General features: G+C 41.1%; 1 protein-coding gene and 1 long non-coding RNA gene across 15 annotated transcripts in view; one reads left to right on the top strand and one right to left on the bottom strand.

Annotated features, from left to right (window-relative positions):
- The window catches only part of LOC128931330 (uncharacterized), an 84,026-nt gene extending 61,511 nt beyond the window's left edge, over window positions 1-22,515 (top strand). For 3 of the 4 annotated variants that reach the window (XR_013532106.1, XR_008479560.2, XR_008479549.2), the window contains one exon: window positions 11,539-12,335. This is a non-coding gene — a long non-coding RNA (uncharacterized LOC128931330). Of the gene's footprint in view, window positions 1-11,538; window positions 12,336-21,310 lie in introns of those variants that run through there. The other variant, XR_008479562.2, reaches the window with a different exon arrangement.
- ALDH7A1 (aldehyde dehydrogenase 7 family member A1) overlaps window positions 1-27,915 on the bottom strand; it is a 52,114-nt gene that overhangs the window by 12,500 nt on the left and 11,699 nt on the right. For 4 of the 11 annotated variants that reach the window (XM_035290974.2, XM_078364960.1, XM_035290973.3 and 1 more), the window contains 7 exons: window positions 26,524-26,647; window positions 20,391-20,523; window positions 19,147-19,191; window positions 14,463-14,540; window positions 11,663-11,760; window positions 5,526-5,567; window positions 2,989-3,083 (listed from right to left, as the gene is read on the bottom strand). In XM_035290974.2, coding sequence (XP_035146865.2) covers window positions 2,989-3,083; window positions 5,526-5,567; window positions 11,663-11,760; window positions 14,463-14,540; window positions 19,147-19,191; window positions 20,391-20,523; window positions 26,524-26,647 — 615 coding nt within the window. Of the gene's footprint in view, window positions 1-2,988; window positions 3,084-5,525; window positions 5,568-11,662; window positions 11,761-14,462; window positions 14,541-19,146; window positions 19,192-20,116; window positions 20,165-20,390; window positions 20,524-26,523; window positions 26,648-27,915 lie in introns of all 11 variants that reach the window. The other 7 variants (XM_078364954.1, XM_078364953.1, XM_078364958.1 and 4 more) reach the window with 3 other exon arrangements.

Here is a 27,915-nt window from a genome sequence, read left to right as displayed (position 1 = left end):
GGATTATAGGCATAAGCCACTGCACCCTGTCCATAAGCCATGTCTTTATCAAGTTTCCAAGGATGTATTTGGCTAAACTTCACAAATACATTAAAGAAGGCCTCAAGTACATCTGTCCCATACTGTAACTCTAAGTCTCAGTGAATGCAGAGCACAGTGGTAACTAACTGTGCTTGGCAACTACAAACACTTAGCTCCAGGCCACAAAGGTCTCTAGAAGAGGCCTTAATTAGGTGAGGATAACCCTTGCACTCTCTGGGTAGTTGTGAGGTCCATGCTATGCTCCTAGTGGCAGAGCTGAACTTGCCAAACCATCTATTCTCTGAGATAGTCTCCATGTGATGAATGAATTGACATTTCGAGAACTAGTCATGAAGCAGCCCACAGTATTGGAATTTTTATATATATGTATACACACAAACATATACGCTGCTAACTCTAAGGAAATCTATTTGAACAATGGCTAATATTATCTATTAATATTTAACACTAATATAAAGGACATCTGTTAATATTTGCTCCAAAACACACACAAAAAATAAAACTTGGCTGAATAGTGAAATATTTGGCTTTCATGTCAATTCATATTTTACCATGTAATGAAGGGTATAACCATTTGGAGTACATCGTTTTCTCTTAGCTTTAATATAATCTTTAATGGCAATTTAATGTGTATGATGAACAAATTTAATAAACTGTAACGTTACAAATATAGTATCCAATTTTTTAAGACTGTCAGCTACGTAAAAATAAAGATTTATTTTCATTTGTGCAAAACACCTGAAAAAAGTATAAAAATTGTGAGAGGCAAAAAAAAAAAAAAAAAAAGAAGAAAATTGTGAGAGGCTGGGCACAGTGGCTGACACCTATAATCCCAGCACTTTGGGAGGCCAAGGCAGGCAGATTACCTGGGGTCAGGAGTTTCAGACCAGCCTGGTAAACATGGCAAAATTTTGTCTCTTCTAAAAATACAAAAATTAGCCAGGCATGGTGGTGGGCACCTGGAGTCCCAGCTACGTGGGAGGCTGAGGCAGGAGAATTGCTTGAACTTGGGAGGTGAAGGTTGTGGTGAGCTGAGATCATGCCACTGCACTGTACCCTTGCCAACAGAGAAAGATTCCATCTCGAGAGAAAAAAAAAGAGAAAAGTGTGAGAAAGGTAAATTTCTTTTTTTTTTTTTGAGACGGAGTTTTGCTCTTGTTTACCCGGGCTGGAGTGCAATGGCGCAATCTCAGCTCACCGAAACCTTTGCCTCCTGGGTTCAGGCAATTCTCCTGCCTCAGCCTCCTGAGTAGCTGGGATTACAGGCACGCGCCAAGATGCCCAGCTAATTTTTTGTATTTTTAGTGGAGATAGGGTTTCACCTTGTTGACCAGGATGGTCTCAATCCCTTGACCTCATGAGCCACCATGCCCGGCGGTAAAGATAAATTTCGTATATCTTTTAGCTTATTTGAATCAATTTAGATGTCAGTCTTATAAAGAATTTGTTCACACTCATTGTGAATCAGAGCAAAAGCCCAAAGCCAATTCCTTAATAATTCAACTGAAGTCCTTTTTTATTACTAAAGGAAAACTCAACAATAAAAATTGGCTTAAGTTCAAAAGAGCTAAAAATAATTTTTTTAAATTGTAAATGCAGCCAAATTTTGTACCTAACTAAAACTTGGTCAGGGCGGGGCATGGCAGCTCCTGCCTATAATCCCAGCACTCTGGGAGGCCAAGGTGGGTGGATCATTCACCTTGAACTCCTGAGGTTAGGAGTTCAAGACCAGCCTGGCCAACATGGTGAAACCTCATCTCTACTAAAAATACAAAAATTAGCCAGGAATGGTGGTACACACCTATAATCCCAGCTACTCAGGAGGCTGAGGCAGGAGAATTACTTGAACCCAGGAGGTGGAGGTTACAGTGAGCAATATCGCACCACTACACTCCAGCCTGGTGATAGAGAAAAACTCTGTCTCAAAAAACAAAAAAAAAACTTGCTGAGTTATTGTATAGTCTTTTCGTACCATAAAGTCATGAAAATCAAAGTTGTAACACATACTAAACTGAAATCCAGCTCAATCTTAAGTATAGAGATTAAACTTCCCAAATCCCACACTGAAGCTAAACCGTATCTCCCCTTATATACACTTAATGTTAATCTGTCGTCTCTATATATATGTATGCAGACTACATATGTATATAGAGAAGTCTCGGGTATACAGAATCATATGCTTTTCAATGAATCATGTCATTTCAAGTCAAAGCTAAGACTAGACTTCAGGCTAAAAATTAAAATGTTTATTGATTGATTGGTTGAGACAGGATGTTGGCCTGTTTCCAGGGCTGGAGAACAGTGGTGCAGTCACGGCTCATTGCAGCCTCCTTGTCCTGGGCTCTACCAGTCCCCCTGCCTCAGCCTCCCAAGTATATGTGGCTGGGACTACAAGCATAAGCCATCATGCCTGGCTAATGTTTTTTAACTTTTTGTAGAGACAGGGTATCGCTATGTTGCCCAAGCTGGTCTCGAACTACTGGGCTCAAGCAATCATCCTGCCTTGGCCTCCCAAAATGCTGGAATTACGTGTTTGAGCCACCGTGCCCAGCCTAAAATGCTTTACTACTTAAAATGTTTTTACAAAAGAGCAAGACTCTATTTTTAGCTAATAGTTTAATAATTTTTAACATTTTTACCTTGTTTTATTCTCTAAGTTACATTGGACTTTTTCCACATTGTTCTGGGAATAGGACTGAAAATAGTTCTCATCTCCTAGTCCAACTCCAATCAACTGGTGGTGGAACCCCTATTAGCTTGGGGTAGAAAAAAGCCAAAGTCCCTGATTGACTAACAACATCTGCCAACTGGGCCACATATTTGTCAGCCGCATCTAGAGAGCACGTTGTTATAGCAGTATTGCTGACACCTCCCTAACAGCAGACCTCATTAACAAGTAGTGTTTAAGAGCAAGACAAGCTCACGGGCCTATGCAGACATACTCACCAGTCGCCTCGCAGTGGTACACCTCTGGCCAGCTGTTCCCACAGCAGCGAAGAGAGCTGATGGAACAACTAAATTGAGGTCTGCATCTTCGAAGGCTTAGGAAAGCACAAACACACCCATCAGTGAAGTAAAACAGGTAGACAGGTATTTGTTAGCTGGTATAAAACAATGTGGGTTTGCTTTCTTTTTTTCTTGAGATGGAGTTTTACTCTTGTCACCCAGGGTGGAGTACAATGGTGTGATCTTAGCTCACCACAGCCTTCCACTCCCAGATTCAAGCGATTCTCCTGCCTCAGCCTCCCGAGTGGCTAGGAATACAGGCATGTGCCAATATGCTCACCTAATTTTTGTCATTTTGGTAGAAATGGGGTTTCACCATGTTGGTCAGGTCAGTCTCAAACTCCTGACCTCAAGTGATCTACCCACATTGGCCTCCCAACGTGCTGGGATTACAGGCATGAGCCACAACGCCCAGCCAACAATGTTTCTATAAAGTGCAGTAAGAGAATGTCAGAACTATGGTTGTACAGTAAGCATATTAACGTCACAGAGACATATACACACATCAGGGGGAAAGGCACACTCTTTTTCCAAGGAAGACTATGAGCTCTGTAATCTTTACCCAGCTATAGAGGGGTAAATTGAGGTTCCCACTCCTTTGGCCTCTTCATCTTTTATTTATTAGGGGTTTTTTCGTGTATTCTTTTTTTTTTTTTTTTTTTGAGATGGGGTCTCACTCTGTCGCCCAGGCTGGAGAGAGTAGCACTGACCTTGTGGGCTCAGTCAATCTTCCCACGTCAGCCTCCCAGTGGCTAGGACTATAGGTGCGCACCACCACACCTAGGTAATTTTTGTATTTTTTCTAGGGATTGGGTTTCACCATGTTGTCCAGGCTGGTCTCAAATTCATTCTCCTTGGCCTTCCAAAGTGCTGGGATTACAGGTGTGAGCCACCACACCCGGCCTTTTTTAACTTTTGAAGTCTCGGTTTCCTCATCTAAAAAATGGGCAATAATGCCTAGGGTCATAATGGATGGTAGTAGGCAGTTAAGGAAGAGCTGTGCTCTGAGGTCTGGCTGCCGAGATACAAGTAGTAGCATTTGTCATTTGCTATCCTGTTACTTCAGGTATGTAATCATTTTAAGTCTCAGAATACAACCTTCAAATTAGATTAACAGCAGTATTTACTTCATAGGATTGTTGTAGGGATTAAATAAAATAATGCATATAAAACAGCTGAACACAGTACCTGGCAGACACTAGTGCTCACTAAATGCAAACTTTGTTTTTTACTGAAGTCTCTCTTTAAAAGTTCATCCAGAGGCTGGGCACAGTGGCTCACGCCTGTAATCCAAGCACTTTGGGAGGCCAAGGCAGGTGGATCACCTAAGGTCAGGAGTTCAAGACCAGCCTGGTCAGCTTAGTGAAACCCCATCTCTACTAAAAATACAAAAATTACCCAGGTGTGGTGGCGTGTGCCTGTAATCCCAGCTACTTGGGAGGCTGAGGCAAGAGAATAGCTTGAACCTGGAAGGTGGAGGTTGCAGTGAGCCAAGATCATGCCATCGCACTTCAGCCTGGGCGATAAAGTGAGACTCCAACTCAAAAAAAAAAAAAAGTTTATCCAGAACAAACCCTTCACCATCTACTACTTTTTTTTTTTTTTTTGGGGGACAGAGTCTTGCTGTGTCGACAGGCGCCAGGCTGGACTGCAGTGGCGTAGTTTCGGCTCACTGAAACCTCCGCCTCCTACGTTCAAGCAATTCACCTGCCTCAGCCTCCCGAGTAGCTGGGACTACAGGCGTGCACCACCACGCCCAGCTAATTTTTTTGTATTTTTAGTAGAGACAGGGTTTCACTATGTTGGCCCGGATGGTATTGATCTCTTGAAATCATGATACGCCCATCTTAGCCTCCCAAAGTGCTGGGTTTATAGGCGTGAGCCACCGTTCCTGGCTCACCATCTACTTTTTATGTCTTACAAATACTTCTTATGCGTGTCATCTACAAATATCTAAGCATTTTCGTGACAAATTCAGACAGCTGAAAAAGAGCATTAAGTAGTCTCTAAGCCTATAGGTGATTTTTTAAAATGCCTTAAGGACATGTTTCTTCCCAATATAAAAGCACTCAATATTCCACTAAAGAAAAAATAATGTTTTGAAATCTAAAGAAATGATCAAGTCACATAAGAGTTACTTAAGTTATTCTACAGAAATATAGCCAGTTTTCAGCCAACAGAAGAAGAAAAAATAAGAAATAATGCCACACTCCAATGGCAATGGAAGCCTTATTCACAGGTTCTAGATCCCAGGTAACATGTTCTAAACATAATACCTTTCCTTCCTAGTTACCTCTGCCTTCAAACCAAGCTTGTATCCTATCTCCCCAGTAAAATTCCTAAACACAGGACCTAGGTCTCAGGCATACACAACATGGAAGAAATGAGATCCTAAATGAGACAAGTTCCATATATTCAGGATGGCGATTGTAGAAACTATGAACAGAAAACAAACAAAAACGAAAGGGCAGCCTTACCAATAATAGCATTATTTCCTCCAAGTTCCAACAAACTTCTCCCTTTAAAAAAATTACACATACAAATGAATGGCTCATTCTGTATTTACTACACACTGCTGTATAGCCTAACCCCAACTGTTAAATTATACAGCCTGTCCAATTAATATTTTATAGAGCCTATCCCAATCATAAAGCTATCTCAATTACACCCTATCCCAATTATTTTTCAACTTATTTTCTCAGTTTAAAGTAGCATTCCTATTGTATCAATATCAAATGTCCTGATTTTGGTAACTACTGTGGTTATGCAAGAGAAAGTGCACAATCTTAGGAAATACACCAAAATATTTAGTAATAAAGGGAAGCAACATCTTCAACTTACTCCAAACAGTTCAACAATAATATGCACTCACAGAATGTGTGTGTGTGTGTGTGTGTGTGTGTGTGAATAGATGTTGCTGAAGTGTATGCATAGATGTTGCTGGAGAGAGAGAAATGATCAGTCAAATGGAACAAAATGTACGCAGTTAGGGTATACGGGGATTCCTTAGGTTGGTCTTATAATTTTAGGTTTGAAACTGTACAAGAAAGTCTACAGGCAAACCAAACCACCCTGAATGCGTCCAATCTTGTCTGAAACTGCTTAAGAAAAAAAGTAAAATGGGGCAGTCACTATAGAAAACGGCATGGCAATTATCCCCAAAAAATTAAACAGAACCTAGCAAACATGGTAAGACCCTGTCTCTACAAAAATTAAAACAAATTAGCTGGGCATGGTAGTGCCTGCCTGTAGTCCCAGCTACTCGGGAGGCTGAAGCCCAGGAATTTGAGACAACTGTGAGCCGCGATTGCACCACTGCACTCCAGCCTGGGCCAACAGAATGAGACTGTCTCAAATAAATGAATGAATGAATTACTACATGATCAAGCAATTTCATTTCTGTGTATAAGCAGGGACTCCATATTTATTTGTACACCAATATTCATAGTAGCATTATTCACAATAGCCGTAAGGTGACAGCAACCCAAGTGTGCATCAGCTGATGAATTAGTCAAATAAATGTGGTATATAAATATAATAGATAAAATATCATGCAGCCTTATTTCATTTTATTAATTTTTTATTTTTTCTGAGACAGGGTCTGACTCTGCTGCCCAGACTGTGGTTTGGTGGCATAATCGTGGCTTACTGCAACCTCAACCTCCTAAGCTCAAGCAGTTCCCCACCTCAGCCTCCCAAGTAGCTGGACCACCATGCCCAACTCATTCTTGTACTTTTTTTGGCAGAGACACGGTCTTGCCATGTTGCCCATGCTGGGCTCAAACTCCTGGGCTCAGATCCCTCCTGCCCTGGCCTCCCAAAGTGCTAGGATTACAGGCATGAGCCACCATGCCCAGCTTATTATGTAGCCTTAAAAATGAAATCCTATTACATGCTACGAGATGGTTGTACTTTGTACACATTATGGTAAGTGAAATAAGGTAGTTCCTAAAGGACGAATACTTATGATTCCACTCACATGGAAGATGTCAAAATCAATGAAACGAAGAGAAGGGTAGCTACCAAGTGCTGGGTATAGGGGAAGAAGGGATTAGTGTTTACAGGGTATGGAGTTTCAGTTTTGCAAGATGAAAAATGTCTAAAGATAGGCTGTACAATAATGTGAATGTACTTGACACTACTGAACTATGTACCATCTTAACCATAATTAAGTAAATTTTATGTTGTGCGGACTCCTCACAATAAGAAAGAGAGGAAGGAAGGAAGGAAATATGAAAGAAAGAAAGGAGGGAGGGATGGAGGGAGGAACAGAAGGAAGGAAGGAAAGAAGGAAGAAAGTGTGGACAGAAGGAAGGAGGGAAAGGGAGAGGGAGGAAGAATAAAAAGGAGGAGAAAGAGGAGGAACGAAGGGAGGAAGTTGGAGAGGGAGGGAGGAAGGGAGGAAGGGAGGGAGCAGACAGGCAACCTATGGCCCATAAGGCCACGACAAATCTCCCTCTTAGAATTTGATAGTGTCTTCTAATTTTTTGTCTGTGCATTTATATTTAGTTGAGATTATATTATTTCATTTGCCGTTATTTTCTGATGTCTTACACCTTTCTCCTAAGTTATGAAAAGAAAAATCACTCCATAGTATTCCATTATAATGACATACCAAATTTTATTTAGCTGTTTCTTCAGTGTTGAATATATTTGTTGATTATCTAGTTAGGACAGGACTCTTGAGGGACACACACGAGTCTGAAGTCGGACCCCACTACTACATCTGCTATGCAAAGACACGCAAAATGTATCAAAGACCTAAATATAAGAGCGAAAACTATAAAACCCTTAGAAAAAAAAATAGGAATAAGCTTTCATGACCTTAGGTTAGGCGATGGTTTCTTAGAAACAATAACTAAAGCACAAGCAACAACAATTAAAAGACAAATTAGATTTTATCAAAATTAGAGCCTTTTGTGCTTCAAAGGACATCAGGAAAAAGTGAAAACAACCTACAGAATGGCAGAAAATGTTTGGAAGTCATTGGATAAGGAACTTGTATATGGAATACGCAAAGAACCCTTAAAATTTAAGAATATAAAAGACAACCCAATTAAAAACAGGCTCCGGATTTGAATAGAAATCTTAAATGGCCAATTAAGACATGAAGAGATTCTCAATATCATTAGTCCCTAGCAGATTTCGTCTTCTCTGCTTTCTCCCTTTTTCCTTCCTCAAGGCAGTAGTTAGTTCTTAGCTAAATAGTAGCAGTAGAATTATAATTTTAAAAATATATCTGCCAGTCTTAACTTATAGCTGCTTTTCTTGGGAGAGCTGGTGGTTAGGAGTGCAGTTAGAGAGCACCTGATGGAGAGATGTAGAAAGTATAGATCCCTCCTCTTCTGCCAAACATCACTTGCAGCCAGGCAGGCAGGAGAAGCGGACATCAGGCATAAAAGCTTCTGTTTCCTTCCTTTTCTTCTTTACACCTAGCATAGTGCTATGCTGTAGCCACCAAGCTGTCGTTAATTCAATGATTGCAGCAGAGACTAGAGTTGGTGTAGCATTTGCTGGGTTTTGGTAATAACAGCCACATGTCTTCATAATGAATATTCACTTGAGGCCAGGCACAGTGGTTCATGCCTGTAATACTAGCACTTTGGGAGGCCGAGGTGGGTGGATCACAAGGTCAGGAGTTTGAGATAAGGTGAAACCCCGTCTCTACTAAAAATACAAAAATTAGGCAGGTGTGATACACACCTGTAGTCCCAGCTACTCGGGATGCTGAGGCAGAAGAATTGCTTGAACTCAATAGGTGAAGAAGAATTGCAGTGATCCGAGATCGTGCCACTGCCCCCGGCCTGGGCAACAGAGCAAGACTCGGTCTCAAAAAAAAAAAAAAAAAAAAAAAAATATATATATATATATATATATATTCACTTGATGCTTACCTGTTTCAGAGCAATGAAAATGAGAACATACTCTCCTATTGTCACATATGCTACTGATATCACAAATGAATAAAAGTTATTCACATGAAAGCTGATTTTAAAGTGCACTTAAGGAAATTTATGCTCAAAATATCAGTAAAAAACATATGTCTAAGGCCAGGCACAGTGGCTCATGCCTGTAATCCCAGCACTTTTGGAGGCTGAGGCAGGCGAATCACCAGAGGTAAGGAGTTCGAGACCAGCCTGGCCAACGTAGTGAAACCCCATCTCTACTAAAAACACAAAAATGAGTTGAGTGTGGTGGTACACACCTGTAGTTTCAGCTACTTGTAAAGTTGAGGCAGAAGAATCACTTGAACCCAGGAGGCAGAGGTTGCAGTGAGCAGAGATTGCGCCACTGCACTCCAGCCTGAATGACAGAGCAAGACTGTCTCAAAAAAAAAAAAAAAAGAAAAAAAACAAATGGTATTCATGGCCTGCTATATAACTTTTCTAGAATATAAGTTGGTAATGTCTATCAAGAGTCCTGACCTAAATAGATAATCAATAAATATATTCAACACTGGAGAAACAGCTAAATAAAATTTGATCATCATGATGGAATACTACAGAGTAATTTTTCTTTTCATGACTCTTAATAACTTAGGGGAAAGGTATTAAGACACCAGAAAATAAAATAAAATGGAAATAATATAATCTCAACTAAATATAAATGCCCAGAAAAAAGACTGGAAGACACTATCAAATTGTAAGGAAGGACTTTTGTGGTGGCCTTATGGACCATAGGTTTCTTTCTTTCTCTCTTTTCAATTGTGAGGGGAAATCCAAACAACGTAAAATTTACTTAAAAATGGTTAAGATGGTACATAGTTCAGTAGTGTCAAGTACATTCACATTATTGTACAGCCTATCTTTAGAACTTTTGCATCTTGCAAAACTGAAACTCCATACCCTGTAAACACTAATCCCTCCTTCCCCTACACCCAGCCCTTTGTAGCCACCCTGCTCTCTATTTCATTGATTTTGACAAGTTTCATATGAGTAGAGTCATAAGTACTCACCCTTTAGGGACTACCTTATTTCACCTACCATAATGTGTACAAAGTACAACCATCTTGTAGCATGTAATAGAATTTTTTTTTAAGGCTGCATAATAAGCCGGGCTTGGTGGCTCATGCCTGAAATCCTAGCACTTTGGGAGGCCAAGGTGGGAAGATCTGAGCCCAGGAGTTAGAGCCCAGCATGGGCAACATGGCAAGACCCTGTCTCTAACAAAAAAAGTACAAGAATCAGCTGGGCATGGTGGTCCATCTAAATGGAAGACTGAGGTGTGGGAACTGCTTGAGCCCAGGAGGTTGAGGTTGTAGTGAGCCATAATCATGCCCACTACACCCCAGCTGGGCAGCAGAGTCAGACCATGTCTCAGAAAAATAAATAAATAAACATTAATAAAATAAAGATTTTAAAAGGCTGCATGATATTTCATTTTGAAAAGTCTACTCTTTCTCCATTGAAATATCTTGTCACCCTTGACACAACTGACCATAAATGCAAGGATTTATTTCTGGACCTTCAATTCTACTCCATTGATCTTTATGTCTATCCTTATGCTGGTGCCACACAGGCTTGATTACCACAGTTTAGCAGTAAATTTGTTAACTGAGAAGTGAGAGTCCTTCCATTTTTTTCTTTTTCAAGATTGTTTTGGCTTTTTAGGGTCCTTCGCATTATCATATGAATTTTAGGATTAACTTGTCAATTGTTACAAAACAAAAACCTGGAATTTTTACAGGACCTGCATTGAATCTGTAGATCACATGGGCCATATTGATTATCTTAACAATATTCAATCTTCTAAAAAACGAAAAGGGAATATCTATTCATTTATTTAGGTCATCTTTAATTTATTTTGATGATTTGCAGTGCTCTGTGCGACAGACTTAGACTTCCTTTGTTCAATGTATTCCTAAGTGTTTTATTCCTTTTGATGTTACTATAAATTGAATTGTCTTCTGAATTTCATTTTTGGATTGTTCATTGTTAATGCATAGAAAAACAATTGATTTTTCTACATCAATCTTGTGCTCTACAACCTTGCTGACCTGTTTTATTAGGTCAGCAAGGTTGTAGAGCACAAGATTGATGTACAAAAATGTATGTTGGCAATGCCTACATAGTTAAATGGCTGAAGTCTCGTCTCATGCTGGGGTTAAAGTCTAAAATTCAGCCCAACAGCCAAAAATTCATAGCCAATATTATCCTTGAAAACCTTGGAAGTCATCCATAAAGCACAGTACAGTATACGAAGCTATGTCTATACAGCCTTTTTTAACCATGTATCCATGAAATATGCATGAGAGAAGAGCGGATTTAAGCCTTTTATTCCATACTCACTGTAAGTTCTGTATTCAGTGCTCCTGTTTAAATGATGACATTTTTCTTCTTTAATTTGCCAAACAGGACCAGTAGAATTTGATAAATATTTTACTATACCCATTTACAGAGAAAATGATTTCCTTTAATAAATTTTAATATGTAAATTTAGGACCTCCCTAACATTCAAATGCTAATAACTGTACCCTTTTCTTTTACTTAGATATTCAAATAAACAAGACCACTGTCTCCATGGACAAGGTTGAGGGGAAAGCAAAAACTCAACTTTTAGATTTCGCCTCCATATTTGAGAGAATTAACATCCTCATTAGAAAACCAACACTTACCAAACCTCTCCTGCACCATCAGGGCCACCTGTTTTCCCACCTGAGTGCTCCCAGTGAAGGACAGCAGGTTCACTCGTTCATCTTTGGCCATTGCTGTGCTGCAGGGGAACAGACATGGTCAGTCACCCAAGCAGAGAACCCAGGAATGGCAACAAATGGTACCCAGCACTGAAGTTCCCTTGGAAAAGCAGTCCCTCAAAGCTAAAGGAAAGTCTATCCCAGGGGAGCAATGGAAGGTCTTCAAGGAAAAGGGACAAAAATTTTTCATAAATAAGGCAGAACAGGCTAACCTGCTGTGAGCGTTTGAATAGAAATCACTTAGAGGAAACTATTAGAGAAGAAAGTCTTTCCTGCTATGATCTTAGCATTTCCTTGCTGAGCATTCCAGTTTTACAGACTTTTAACTGCTGTATAATCCTTTTAAGAACTAAAACTTGGGCAGGACAAGCCTGGGCAACATGGTGAAACCTCGTCTCTACTAAAAAATACTAACATTAGCATGCGCCTGTAGTCCCAGCTACTTGGGAGGCTGCTTGGAGGCTGAGATGGAAGGATCACTTGAACCTGGGAGGCAGAGGTTTCAGTGAGCCTAGATCGTGCCAGTGTACCCCGGACTAGGTGACAAGAGACCTTGTCTCAAAAAAAGTAAATAAATAAATAATTAAAAATTAAAGCTTGGCCAGGCGCGGTGTCTCATAACTGTAATCCCAGTACTTGGGGAGGCCAAGGCAGGTGGATCAACGAAGGTCAGGAGTTTGAGACCAGACTCACCAAAATGGTGAAAGCCCATCTCTACTAAATATAAAAAATTAGCCGGGTATGGGTACAGGTGCCTGTAGTCCCAGCTACTTGGGAGGCTGAAGCAGGAGAATCACTTGAACCCAGAAGGCAGAGGTTGCAGCAAGCCAAGATTGTGCCATTGCACTCCAGCCTGGACAACAAGAGTGAAACTATGTCTCAAAAAAAAAAAAAAATACTAAAATTAAATTTAAAATTAAGACTTAAAAACCTATAGGGAAATATCCTAAAGCAGGGGATCCCCAAGCCCCAGGATGCTGACCAGTACCAGTCTGTGGCCTATTAGAAACCAGGCTGCACAGCAGAAGGTGAGCAAGTCGGTGGGCCAGTAGGCATTACTGCCTGAGCTCCACCTCCTGTCAGATCAGCAGCAGCATTACATTTTCATAGGAGGGTGAACCCTATTGTCAACTGCGCATGCAAGGGATCTGGATTGCGTGCTCCTGATGAGAATCTAATGCCTGATGATCTAAGGTGGGATGATTTCATCCTAAAACCATCCCCTTGCTGTGGGCCATGGAAAAATTGCCTTCCACAAAACCAGTCCTAGTACCTGGTGCCAAAAAGGTTGGAGACTTCTATCTTAAAGTATTCCTCATGGAAGCTGACTTATAAAGGCTATACTAGGATTTCCAGTTGCTTCTAAGGAATGCAGATCAGACACTACTGATTTGATCCTCTTTGTTCCAAGTTCAATGCTTCAAAGGGTCCAATGTGAGCCAAGTAGGGCAGCCACAGTATCAGTCCAATGTAGGGCTGAACAGCTTGGCTCAATTACCTAGGTCAGTCTTCCCAGGTTCAACCCAGCAAGCATGAGCACTAATACTCAAAGTGGCTGCTACTTAACATGCTCCTGTACATACTACCATAATTATCTGAGCAATTGCAAGGTCAACATGAAGGACTAGACACCCAGAACGCAAAAATACAGTCAAAGGCCGAAAGACTCATGTTTTACATGACACTTAGATAATATTTCACTCTGCATTGCACATGTAGGAGCTTTATTTTCTAAAATGTTCTCATCAATATGAAAAATAGAGTAATGTATTGCTCCTTTTTGAGATTGCCAGGAAGTACAATAGTACGTTAAAAGTGTTGGAAGAAGAGACTAACACTTTAGCCACACCAGTGTGGGTTGTAAGACTTGACTCCTAGAAAACTCACCTAACGAAAGTCTAAGCTGGTAAGAACAACCTCAGCTTTCATCCCTGTTCAGCGCAGTTATAGTCCATGTCATCTTAATATCATGCCATGTAAAAGCAGCAAGACATAAAAGGCCGCATATTGTATGACTACATTTATACAAAGTGTCTCAAATAGGCAAATCCGTACAGACAGAAAAGTATTTAGTAGCTGTCAGGGCATGAGGGGAGGGGGAATGGGAAGAGATGGCCAATGGATATTGGATTTCTTTCTAGGCTGATCAAAATGTTCTGGAATAAGATAATGGTGACAGCAGCGCAATACTCTGAATATTCTAAAAACCACTACATTGTACACTTGAAAAAAGAAATGTTATGGTATGTGCATTGTGAATTATATGGCAACTAAAAAGGAAAAACACAATTTTATTAAAAAGAAGCTGTGTTCCTAGGGTTCCCTTTTTCTGTCAGCTGAGAAACTCAGACAGTAGGCTAGGTTCTTGGCGGGCAGTGAGACCCCAGAGTACAATTCCATAGCTTTCTCTGTAAGTAAACACCTTGATAAACCAAGTGTCAGGAAGTCACAGGCTGCCCACCATTATAGCAGTTTGTTATTTCAGGATATAAACACCTTATAGATAGTACGTCTAGGCAATTAGAAAGACAATTCATATTCATCCTCCAATAGAGCTTAGATATTAAGAAAATAAGAACCCAACAAAGTTTTAATAATGATGATTTCAGAAAACCATTCTCATATCCTTGGTTATAGTGAGTTTCCTATTCTAGTAAAGATGATTCTAGTTGGTCAACCTGAGGTCCTTCAACAGAAGGATGCTCTCAGCCTAGTAACCTACCCAATATCTGCTCCACCACAAGTCAAGGAACAAATTGCCCCAGGCAGCCTGTTGTCCTCCAAAACCTTGGCTATTATCCTAGAAAGGAAAAAAACAATTATTGAAGCAATCATTTGATTTAAGTCATTTTTTAAAAAACAAGAATAAATTCCAACCACTTGACTCTCCTTTTTTCAACGTTCTCTCACATCCCTCAAACATACTACTCTCTTGCTTTTTCAGCCCCCTTTTCAATTGCTAAGTCACTGTTCCTAAATGGCCTTCTAACATTAAGAATCCTCTTATACCAGACTCTGCCCTCAAACATTCAGAGGTGGATTTCTCCTCACATATTGAAAATGATGTTTTTTAAAAACTATTAGAATTATCATTATTATTATTATTTTGTCCTAAAAGAATCTTGAGGCCAGGTGTGGTGGCTCATACCTGGTAATCTCAGTCCTTTGGGAGGCCGAGGCAGGTGGATTAGTTGAGCTCCAGAGTTCGAGACCAATCTGGCCAACATGGTGAAACCCCATCTCTATTAAAAATATAAAAATTAGCTGGGCATGATGCTGGGAGCCTGTAATTTCACCTACTCAGGAGGCTGAGATAGGAGAATTGCTTAAACCCAGGAGGGGAAGGTGGCAGGGAGTTGGAGGTTGCAGTGAAGCAAGATCATGCCACTGCACTCCAGCCTAGGAGAAAGAGCCAGATTCCATCTCAAAAAAAAAAAAAAAAATCTTGAGAAGAAGAAAAAAACATAAAACATAAATAGAAGACATAAAGCATTTTTCATGTAGCTCAACTTATCATTGTTTTCAAGTATTTTCTGCCAAACTATGAGAATACATCTGGTTCAAGACAGCAGATTCATCATCACTGGGCCTTTTTTTTTTTTTTTTGTCTTTCACAAATCTATTAAAACAATGATTAAAAAGGAAAATAAAAAGGAAATGAAAAAAATTGCAAAAAAAAGAGAACAAAAAAAGAAAGGAAATGAAAATGATAAAGGAAATTAGAGGTAGTCCCCACCAGCAAATATATTTAAACACATCTCTGCAAAGCAGAGTTAGAGAAGTTGTAAACTACAAACTGGGAAAGGGGAAAGGATCCTCAAAACCTAAATAAATCCACAGACACAAAAGAGGGAGCTGCGGCCACCACGTAGAACCTTGAAGAAGCTTGGGGCTAGTTCCCACCAAACCACATCAGTCAGAAAATATCAGTACCCTGCAGGCTAAAGAATTGTGGACAAGCAGACTTTGTTCCCGTGTTAAAATAAGAAATACAGTTACATGCTACTTAAATCTGATTTTGAGTTGTAAAAAAAAAAGACTAAAATAATTCTGGTTTCTCTGAAATAGAATTCCATTGATTTTGAGTTTCCAGAGGACCAATAGAGCAAAGGTTCTTTTCAGCAACCATCTTGACTTACTGGCTACTTTCCAATTTGTTTAAATTTCAAAAAGACCCAAATTCCATACTCCCTCTCATAGAAAAGATACCATTATCACACCTAAGTAAGTTCCCCCAAAATACTCTTTTTTTTTTTTTTTTTTTTTGAGACGGAGTTTCGCTCTTGTTACCCAGGCTGGAGTGCAATGGCGCAATCTCGGCTCACCGCAACCTCCGCCCCCTGGGTTCAGGCAATTCTCCTGCCTCAGCCTCCTGAGTAGCTGGGATTACAGGCACGCACCACCATGCCCAGCTAATTTTTTGTAATTTTTAGTAGAGACGGGGTTTCACCATGTTGACCAGGATGGTCTCGATCTGTTGACCTCGTGATCCACCCGCCTCGGCCTCCCAAAGTGCTGGGATTACAGGCTTGAGCCACCGCGCCCGGCCCCCCAAAATACTCTTTACAGCTGTTTTCTTCCCTCCAGTGTAGGATCCAATCAGTGATCCTTGATTGGATCCTGGACTGCGGCTCTCATGTTCACGACCAGGTTTCAGGCTGCACAATTCTTTCCAGAGACTTTGGGTATATATATTGTCTGCACAAGTAGGCTGTACACTCTTTAAGGGCAAGGCTTTTGTTTTGTGCCTATAGGTAAAGGTTAACAAGCCTCTGTCCCTGAGGCATGAGAATCTAACTCTAGGTTAAACTCTAACTCTGTTATGCAAGTTACCTGATAAGTGTCAGCGTGCCATCAATGTTTCTTAGACAACCAGCCTATGGTCAAAATGACCCTTGCCTGGTCACTTGCATCTGAACTGGGATAACTACCAGTGAGCTATTAATGGGAATACCATGCTTTCTGGCTTTTCCTGAGTGCAGTGACACTTGTAACTGAATGGCCCTGTGGCCCCGGAAAGCTACAATTGTTACAAGATATTTTGGTTTCTGTGGGGCTTTAAGCCAGGGTAATCCTACACCTGTGCAATGTGGCTCTCACTTCCTTGTACCTGTGTGACTGTGACGAGAACACTGATTGAAGAGGAATACCTGATGCCATACCGCTGACAAGCTATGTTCCTGTCCTACATCCTTCTGAATACACAGAGGAACCATATGTGGGCTGTGCTCATCTTAGGAATCTGAACATTCAGTTGAATTTATGAAGACCTCCTTGTGGCACTGCATCACCGTTGGTTAATTCCAGCAAAATTTGGCATCATTTACTTATTATCTTCCATTACAAAAGCAGATAACATTTTCAATGCTGTGAAAACTATCAACCAGCATATATTTAACTCCTACAGGTTTCAAACCATTTAAAGCAAAAAAAAAAAAAAAAAAGGCTTAAAGCAAATACAAAAAAATACAATGAACAGTATTTTAGCCAGCTACTTCCTAACAATTGTTAAGTCAATTTTACTATTTCCACATTAATTATTCTACTGTTTTTCAAAAAACAAATGTTTATTTTCAGGCCCGGGCAGTGACTCACGCCTGTAATCCCAGCACTGTGGAAGGCCAAGGCAGGCAGATAACTTGAGGCCAGTAGTTCAAGACCAGGATGGACAACATGGTGAAAACCCATGTCTATAAAAGTTAGCCAGGTATGGTAGATGCACCTGTAACCCCAGCTACTCGGGAGGTTGAGGCAGGAGAATCCCTTGAACCAGGAGGCAGAGGTCGGAGTGAGCTGAGATTACAGCCTGGGTGACAGAGCAAGACTCTGTCTTAAAAAAGAAAAATTAGCCAGGAGTGGTGGCACATGCCTGTAACCCCAGCTACTCAGTAGGCTAAGGCACAAGAATCTCTTGAACCCAGAAGTAAGAAGCTACAGTAAGCTGAGATGGCCCCACTGCACTCCAGCCTGGGTGACAGAGACTGTGTCTCAAAATTAAAAATTAAAAAATTAATACATACTACCCTTGCTCTTTTCCAGCCCATTTTCCAATTCCTAAGGCACTATTCTAAATAATCTTCTAGGCTGGGGAGGAGGGGTGGTTCACACTTGTAATCCAAGGGAGGATTTGGGAGGCTGAGGCGGATGGATCACGAAGTCAGGAGATTAAGACCATCCTGGCCAACATGGTGAAACCTCATATTTACTACAAATACAAAAATTTGCTGGGTGTGGTGGCTCACGCCTGTAATCCTAGCTACTCAGGAGACTGAGGCAGGAGTATCACCTGAATCAGGGAGTCAGAGGTTGTAGTGAGCCAAGATCACACCACTGCACTCCAGCCTGGTTACAGAGCGAAACTCTGTTAAAAAATAATAATAATCTTCTAATATGAAGAGCCCTCTTACCCACAAACTCCACCCCAATCTCTCTACTAACAACTCTGAAATCAAAATGCAGACCATGCACGCAATGCAACATCAAAGGTACATCCTAATCCTACATGGGGAGGCACCCTAACTCTATATATCCTCCAAATTCCAGAATAATAAATCAGTCTCATTGCTTTGATGACTTAATCAGAGCTACCAGGTTCTCAAATATAAATGAGTAAAGCACTGATAATTTTTTAACCAAAAGATGAACATTTTAGTGTTAGATGAATCAGGAGATAAGTATAATATTCAGTTTTATTAACACTCTATTAAGCAAAAGCAATAAAAGTATTAGCTGGATAGAAATCTATTCTTAGCCAGGCACGGTGGCTCACGCCTGTAATCCCAGCACTCGGGAAGGCCAAGGCAGGAGGATCACCTGAGGTCAGCAGTTCGAGACCAGCCTGGCCAACATGGTGAAACCCCATCACTACTAAAGGTACACAAATTAGCCAGGCATGATGGTATGCGCCTGTGATCCCAGCTACCCAGGAGGCTGAGGCAGGAGAATCACTGGAACCCAGGAGACAGAGGCTGCAGTGAGCCAAGACTGAGCCACTGAATTCCAGCCTGGGTGACAGGGCAAGACTCCATCTCAAAAAAAAAAAATGTATATATATCTTCTCAAAACCATTAACTTGTTGAATAGTGAGAAAATATGGCTTCTGAATTGCAAAAATATTTCCTTCCCACTGAAGATGGTTTTATTTTCCAAGTGACAAAACAATGTCTGTAAGAGTTCAATAAATGTCAATATCTGGCATGTTTCCAAAGAGTTAAATTAAATTAAATGACATGGCACTGAAAGCGCTCTATATAAAAATGATACTACAAGCAAAGGAAAAAGAGGTTATCCAAATTCCATGCTTAAATAAATGTGATTCTTTGACCTCAGATTAAAAAGTCAGGGCCTATCAATCACCCTTTCAATATTATTCCATATTCAAGAAAAAGAAAGCCACACGTACTTACTTTGTGACAGCCACACTAATCAGGGAAGTTGTTGGAGCTCCTTTCCTTAAAAAGGTTTAAAAAAAAAAACTTAGTTGATGGAAACCATAAATATCTTTTATTATGAAACAGAAGCAAAAGTATTTGTGAGAAAAAGCTCTGTCCAGTTAGACAACCGACAAATGAGTCTAGTAACCGAAACAGAAATCTGTCCTTCACCTTGGTATCTTTGAGACCTATGGAACAAAACTTTGATAACATAAAATAGCACCAAGCAATTCTGAATCAGCTTCCTGCACTGATCACAGGAATCATTAGGTTAACCTCAGCTAATTATGGGAACTGAGTGAAGCAGAAATCTACCAACATACTGCATTAACTAAACTTTCCTTGGAAAACTCAGAGAGCTGAGGAAAACTATGCAATGAGCCTTTTTGGATTAGAGGATCAGAGGCATAATGAATATCAGTATGCTGCTAAACAGGGTTTCCTTTCACAACATGGTGCAAAATTATTAGTCCTCTCAAATATGTCCTATTTTACAGTTAGTTTTTGAATACATTCAACTGAGTACCACACATTTAAAATGAATTAATAATTAGTGGAACAGATGCATGCAAAATGAGCCAAAGACAATTGTCCTGATTTTTCTTATTTAATTTCTTCCACAGAACACAAAAGGAAAAAACAAGTAACTGTTTGCCATCTATAATATACAGACATTTTTACTATCAAATATTTTGTAGAGTTGAAAAATTTAAGACATCAACAGGAACACTGACCAAGTGCCTAGAATTACTTGGGAGTTCACTCTCAAAGTTTTATTAGCCAGGCGCGGTGGCTCATGCCTATAATCCCAACACTTTGGGAGGCCAAGATGTGTGATCACCTGAGATCAGGAGTTTGAAACCAGCCTGGCCAACATGGTGAAACCCTGTTTCTACTAAAAATACAAAAACACAAAAAATTAGCCAAGCATGGTGGTACATACCTGTAATCCCAGCTACCCAGGAGGCTGAGGCAGGAAAATTGCTTGAACCTGGGAGGTGGAGGTTGCAGTGAGCTAATACTGTGCCATTACATTCCAGTGCAATGGGTGACAAGAGTGAAACTTCATCTCAAAAAAAATTTTTTTAATTAAGTTTTATCGAAGAAGGCAGGTGATGCACACCTATAATCCCAGTTACTCAAGAGGTTGAGGTAGTAGTATCTGGAAATGGCTATTTTATCACTCACTACTAGATAGGAAAGTGAGCGGGTCTTACCAGAGGCAGACATTTCCACAGATCAAGGCGATGGCGTTGTTCCAGCCATACACTGCCACAGGGAAATTGAATGCCGTGATGATTCCAACCAGGCCTACAGGATTCCACTGCTCGATCAGAGCGTGGCCAGGTCCTGCGGACAGGAAAAGGATGGAACATGCCAAAGCATGTTAATTTAATGCCCATCAGGTTAATAAGAACAAATGTACAGCAGATCAGAGAAGATTCCAGACGCCTTATAGTGGGATATTGGTACATTAACAAATGTAAAACTAAAGTGGTTATTACTGCAACTACCTTATAAATCACGATATTCATTATGCCTCTGATCCTCATAGGAACTCTGCATAGATCAGAGCAGTATAAGTGCACCTGAGAGACAAGGACACTTTCCAGAGTTGATGGGTGCCCTAGGTGGTATGATCACAAAGGGCAGAACATGACCAGGGCACAGGGGCATAGGCCTATGTTCGCTCTTTGTTTTGAGTCAGTCTCACTGTGTTGCCCAGGCTGGAGTGGAGTGGGGCAATCTCAGCTCACTTCCATGGGCACCTCCCAAGTTCAAGCAATTATGGAGCCCCAGCCTTCTGGGTAGCTGGGATTACCGGCATGTGCCACCACACGCCACTACTTTTTGTATTTTTAGTAGAGAAGGGGTTTCACCATGTTGGCCAGGCTGGTCTCAAACTCCTGATCTCAAGTGATCCGCCTGCCTTGGCCTCCCAAAATGCTGGGATTACAGGGGTGAGCCACTGTGCCTGGCCTTCCATATTCTCTATTGCCTGATGAAGCCCTGGGCCACCTTCTCTGAATTCAAGACAAGGTGTTTCATTTATTGGTGGAAGATGGGAAGGGGGAGTTCTAATAGTTATATATATGTTGAATGAATGAATTGCACAAATCTTTACATTCACTATAAGAAAACTAAAAATACGGGAGCAGTGTGAAGAAGAAGAGGCGAGAACAACCCCCGGAGTGACCAAAGCCCACGCGCCGCTGCATCCCACGCCCAGCACAGATGTCCCGCTATTGTCACCACCGTGCCCAAGAGAAAGCCTGAAGGGGATGCTAAAGCAGATAAAGCCAAGGTGAAGGAGAAAAGATCCTCGAGGTAGTCCGCTAAACCTGCTCCTCCAAAGCCAGAGCCCAAGCCTAAAAAGGCACCTGCAAAGAAGGGAGAGACGGTACCCAAAGGGAAAAAGGGAAAAGCTGATGCTGGCAAGGAAGGGAATACACAGAAAATGGAGATGCCAAAACAGACCAGGCACAGAAAGCCGAAGGTGCTGGAGATGCCAAGTGAAGTGTGTGCATTTTTGATAACTGTGTACTTCTGGTGACTGTACAATTTGAAATACTATTTTTTATCAAGTTTTATAAAAATGCAGAATTTTGTTTTACTTTTTTTTCCTTTTAAGCTGTGTTGTTAGCACACAGAACACTTCATTGTTGTTTTGGAGGAAAGGGCATATGTCACTAATAGAATGTCTCCAAAGCTGGACCGATGTGGGGAAACACTTTTCCCTTCTAGTTTTGAGAGACTTCCTCTTGGCTCCCAGGAGGAAGGATTCCCTGACTTTGACAGACATGGCCACCTTGGCACACAAAAGCCTTGTGGTATGGAAAAACAAATTCGTTTTTATGTCCTCTTCTTCCTTTCCGTCTTTCAGCATAGACTTAACTCCCTTAAGCCCAGGCATCTGTTGGGACCTGACCCCCAGTCATTGGTTACCAGTGTGTCAGGCAATCTGGACTTGCCAGTGATGTCACTGAGATGGCACCTGTTGAAAGAACAGTGATTCTGTTTCCAGATTGTGGATCTTCAGATAAATTCTGCCATTTTCATTTCACTTCCTGAAAGTCAGGGTTGGCTTGTGAAAAGTTGTTAAACAACATGCTAAATATGAAATGTCAATCCTCACTCTAAACTTTCCCTGTTCAGAGCATCAGATGAAGACTTCATTGGGTTTTATAGTGGCTTTCTGATTTTTGGTAGTCCATCAAAGAAGGGAGTTTGAAAGTTGTTGTATACTGTTAACGATTGTCTGCCCATGTCCTGCCTGAAATACCATGATTGCTTATGGAAAGTATCTTTAATAAAGCTGGATACAGTTTGGAAAAAAAAAAACAACCAGAAAACTAAAAATACAAATAAGCTGGGAGCAGTGGGTCATGCCTATAATCTCTAGCACTTCAGGTGACTGGCACGGGAGAATCACTTGAGCTCAGTTTGAGATGGATCAACATGGCAAGACTCCTGGCTCCACGAAAAATACATAAATACAGCACTTTGGGAGGCCGAGGCAGGTGGATCACGAGGTCAAAAGATTGAGACCATCCTGGTCAACAAGGTGAAACCCTGTATCTCCTAAAAATACAAAAATTAGCTGGGCATGGTGGTGTGCACCTATAGTCCCAGCTACTCGGGAGGCTGAGGCAGGAGAATTGCTTGAACCCAGGAGGCGGAGGTTGCAGTGAGTTGAGATAGTGCCATTGCATTCCAGTATGGGTAACAACAGCAAAACTCCATCTCAAAATAAATAAATAAATAAATAAATAAATAAATAAATAAATAATAAGCTGGGTGTAAACTGGGCGTGATGGCTCATGCCTGTAATCACAGCACTTTGGGAGGTCAAGACAGGTGGATCACGAGGTCAGGAGATTGAGACCATCCTGGCCAACATGGTGAAAGCCCGTCTCTTTAAAAAAAAATAGCTGGGTGTGATTGGTGTATGCCTGTAGTCTCAGCTACTTGGGAGGCTGCAGTGGGAGAACTGCTTAAGCTCAAGAAGTTGAGGCTGAAGTGTTCTGTGATTGCACCACTGCACTCCAGCCTGGACAACAGAGTAAGACTCTGTCTAAAAAAGAAAAAAAAAAGAAGAAAAGAAAGTAAGGAAGAGACGAGATTAGATAAGTCAAGACGAGACGAGAAGAAAAACAAAAATATTATATTTTAAATACAAACTTTAAAGTCACCCATAATCCCACAAGGGGCTTATTTTAATTAAAGGCAGCTGGAGCAGTGCAGAGCCGTACCATAGGAATACAGTGGTTGACAAATCCTGGTTAAAAACACAGATCAACTGGAAAGGCAGCTGTCCCAGCCAACAATCTTTCTGGCCACACTCACACTGCTAGCTAGGATGAGGGACCATACTAGATGCAGCACCTCACTCCCAGGCCCTTCTTAGTCTAGGCACCCGAATCCTTAGAGATGAAGTGCTGGCACAGCCTCTTCCTGGCAGGGCCTGCCTCCTCCTCTCCTGCCCTCCCCTCTCTGCCCTGATGTCACCCCCTTGCTTATAACGCTTTGGAGTTTGGCTCCCTACTATAGCTATCCTCAGAATAAAGTCCAACCTCCTCGTCAGAAAAAGTCCCTTCCTGAGGTTCTCTGTCTACTCCACCAGACCTACCATTGTACCCTCCAGCTTGCTGAGGTCCTGAAACAAGCCACACTCTCCCAGCTTTCACACAGGTTACTTCCTTGTTTAAAACAACTTCCCACCCCAGCCCTCCACCCCTCTTCCTCTTTGTCCCACTTGGGACCTTACCTCCGCTAACCTTCTCTTGGAGGCATACCCCAACAGCATTCACAAAGCCAGGTTAGGGGCTCCCAGCTACATGCCAACCATCCTACCGTCTACTCCCTCATATTGCTTACCATGCTGGATTATGCTGGATATAATCACCTGTTTACTTATCTCCCACTCTAAGGTCTAATTTATAAACTGATAAATCCCTTGAGAACAGGGATTGTGCCTTACAGATCTAATATCACCTAGTAGATTACCCAGCACCTGATAGATGCTCAGTAAGCATTTACTGAATTAATAAAGTCAAAGTTACCCCAAAGCCTCTACATAGATGAGTAAACTAGTTAAAAAAAAAAAGTGCAAGCTAGGTGTCGTGGTTCATGCCTGTAATCCCAACACTTTGGGTGGCCAAGGCAGGCAGATACTTGCATCAAGGAGGTCTAGGCCAGCCTGGGCAACATAATACGACCTCGTCTCTACAAGAAAAATTTTAAAATTAGCTGGGCATGGTGGTGTGTTGCCTATAGTCCCAGCTACTCAGGAGGCTGAAGTGGAAAGATTGCTTGAGTCCAGGAGGTCCAGGTTGCAAGGGGCCATAATAACACCACAGCACTCCAGTCTGGGTGACAGAGATCCTGTCTCAATAAACAAGCAAAAATGTGCAAGCAATTGAGAATTATTGTAATTGTCAGGTAGGCATCATAGTAGGTTCAAATAAGTTACCTGCCTGCACATGTACATGTCCCCAAATTGGAGGTTTACTAACATTTTGTAGCTGGAAAAAAACTCTTGAAAGTGTTCGGTGACATAAAATTACTATTGGATAATGGGAATCATTGTTAGATATCTAATTAAAGACATGAACTGTGCATTAAAAAGACTCCTCCAACTCTTTCTACAAGTAGGGAATTTACTCGAAATTCCAAGAAAGAGAGAAAAATACGATTTTTTGAAAATTATTTCTTTCCTGATTATAAATGTAACTGAATAACCATCATAGAAATTTTAGAAAATACAGAAAAATAGAAGAAAATCCACTACTAAAAATTCTGCCACAGAGAGAACCACTGCTACCACTTTAGCATACACTTCTATCCCAGCATTGCCAACGCAAACACACAGTCACGTGTTTTGCCCCATCCACAGTGCAAACATCACAAATCACATACACTTTTAACCTCACTGTCTGTTTCTTACTCTTGCTGTCATCTTATTATCTTCATTGTTACAACCTCAGAGAATAAAGTTGGTTCTTACAGAACAGCTTGTAATAGCAAAAGACTGAAAACAACCCTACACATACATCATTTGGGAGGTGACTAAGTAAATTAGTCTCTTTATAACAAAATAGCCACAGACACAGATGAAGGAAGCCTCTTACTAGACGAATATGAAAACAATTTCCAGCCAGGCATAGTGGTTCACACCTATAATTCTAACACTACAGGAGGCTGAGGCAAGTAGATCACCTGAGCCCAGGAGTTCAAGACCAGCCCGGGCAACACTGCAGAATCCCACCTCTACAAATTAAAAAAAAAAAGGAAATCAGCCAGGCATGGTGGTATGCACCCACAGCCCCAGACGCTCAGGAGGCTGAGGTGGGAGAATCGCCTGATCCTGGGGACACTGAAATGCAGTGAACTGTGATCATACGACTACACTCTAGCCTGGGCAACAGAGGAAGATCCTGTCTCAAAAAAAGAAAACAAACCAAAAAAACAACTTCTAAAATATATTATGGAATACAAAAGTATAAAACAGAATGTATAGCTTGCTACATATTTGCCTGTATGTGAATAAAATCTACAAGGGCCTAGCAAGGTGACTCAGGCCTGTAATCCCAGCTACTCAGGAGGCTGAGGAGGGCGAATCACATGAGTCCAGAAGATGGAGACCAGCCTGAACAACATAACAAGATCCTACAAAAAATTTAAAAAGACACACAAGAAATTAAAAGCATTAATTACTTACATGGGGTACTATGGCTTAGCCACAAGGGGTAGGAGAGAAACTTTTCATCTTTTACCCTTTTATTGTTTCTAATTTTCTGGTTTGAATCTATTGCCTCTTCAAAAATCATAATTTAAACACAAGTAAACACAACCTTCCTGTAAAAGTGTGGGGTTAGGGGAAGACAACATTCACAAACATTACTTTTAGTATTGCTAATAGTCTACCAAAATTGGCTTAGATTTTTTTCCCCTTGATTTGACACCTAGGTCATTTCTAATGTTTTTTATTGATGCCACAATGCACCTCTTTACACATAACTTGTCTTATTTCAGATTATTTACTTAGATTCTTAAAACTGAGCTCTTTAAAGTTACAGCTCATTGACTATATTTCCAAGTTGTTTCACAGAGGAGTTAAAAGTGTCTTACTCATGGACTTGCTAACATTAAGTTTTATCTTTAAAACAAAAAAGTTCTTGATCTAATGTTTTCATCTATTTTAATTTGCATTTCTTTGAAAGATTGAGGGTATTTTCACATATTTATGCCATTTGAAATTTCTCTTTTGCACAGTCCATAGCCAGAGTATTTTTTTGGAGCTCTATATATTGGAGTACAAAACTCAGCTTAACTGACTTCATTGCTTACTTTCAGAAGGCAAGATAGGTCCTCCAATCATCCGTGATAAACCAACAGCATAGTCACAGATATCCACATACTCCTGAACTTCTCCCACACCTTCCACTAAGATTTTTCCCATCTCCAAAGACACCTAAAAATATAAAATGACAAGCAGAATTTTTCCAACAGAATTCACATTTTAAACATTAAATTAAGAAAGGGGATCAGACTGAGATGATTAAAGAAAAAAAATAAAAATGAAAGGAGAAAGCAAAACATATTTTGTGGATGTAATACATTAAAGAAAGTCTGTTGTTTTTTTTTTTTGAGATGGAGTTTCGCTCTTGTTACCCACGCTGGAGTGCAATGGTGCGATCTCGGCTCACCGCAAGCTCCGCCTCCTGGGTTCAGGCAATTCTCCTGCCTCAGCCTCCTGAGTAGCTGGGATTACGGGCACATGCCACCATGCCCAGCTGATTTTTTGTTCTTTTAGTAGAGACGGGGTTTCACCATGTTGACCAGGATGGTCTTGATCTCTTGACCTCGTGATCCACCCGCCTCAGCCTCCCAAAGTGCTGGGATTACAGGCTTGAGCCACCGCGCCCAGCTATAAGAAAGTCTGTTTCTATCTTTATTATTTTTTTGAGACTGAGTCTCATCTCTGTCACCCAGGTTGGAAGGCAGTGAAAAGATCTCGGCTCACTGCAACCTCTGCCTCCTGGTTCAAGCGATTCTCCTGTCTCAACTTCCCGAGTAGATGGGATTACAGGCATGTGACACCACACCTGGCTAAGAGACAGGGTATCACCATGTTAGCCACGCTGGTCTCAAACTTCTGACCTCAGGTGATCCACCCACCTCAGCCTCTCAGGATTACAGGCCTGAGCCACCACACCCAGCCTGTTTTTTTGTTCTTGGTTTTTTTGTTTCTTTGAGACAGAGTTTTGCTCTTGTCACGTAGCTGGAGTGCAATGGCGTGATCTCAGTTCACTGCAACCTCCAACTCCTGGGTCCAAGCACTGCCTCAGCCTCCCGAGTAGCTGGGATTACAGCCGCCTGCCACCATGTCCAGCTAATTTTTTTTTTTTTGTATTTTCAGTAGAGATACGGTTTCACCATGTTGGCCAGGTCTCGAACTGCTGACTCAGGTGATCCCCCTGCCTCAGCCTCCCAAAGTCTTGGGATTACAAGCATGAGCCATGATGCCTGGCCTGTTCTTATTTTTCTAAAGAATTTTGAAACACAAGAATTGTCTTCACTTCTTCCTGTCCATCTTGTTAATCGTTCTTCTAAAGCAAGAATTTTCTTTTTTTTTTGAGACCAAGTTTCACTCTGTTGCCCAGGCTGAAGTACAATGGCACGATCTTGGTTCACTGCAACCTCGTCTCCTGGGTTCAAGCGATTTTCCTGCTTCAAACT

The sequence above is a fragment of the Callithrix jacchus genome, chromosome 2 (genome assembly GCF_049354715.1).
Source record: "Callithrix jacchus isolate 240 chromosome 2, calJac240_pri, whole genome shotgun sequence".
Classification (NCBI taxonomy): Eukaryota; Metazoa; Chordata; class Mammalia; order Primates; family Cebidae; genus Callithrix; species Callithrix jacchus.
Note: the sequence above shows the minus strand (reverse complement) of the source record. Positions and strands in the feature narration are given on the sequence as shown.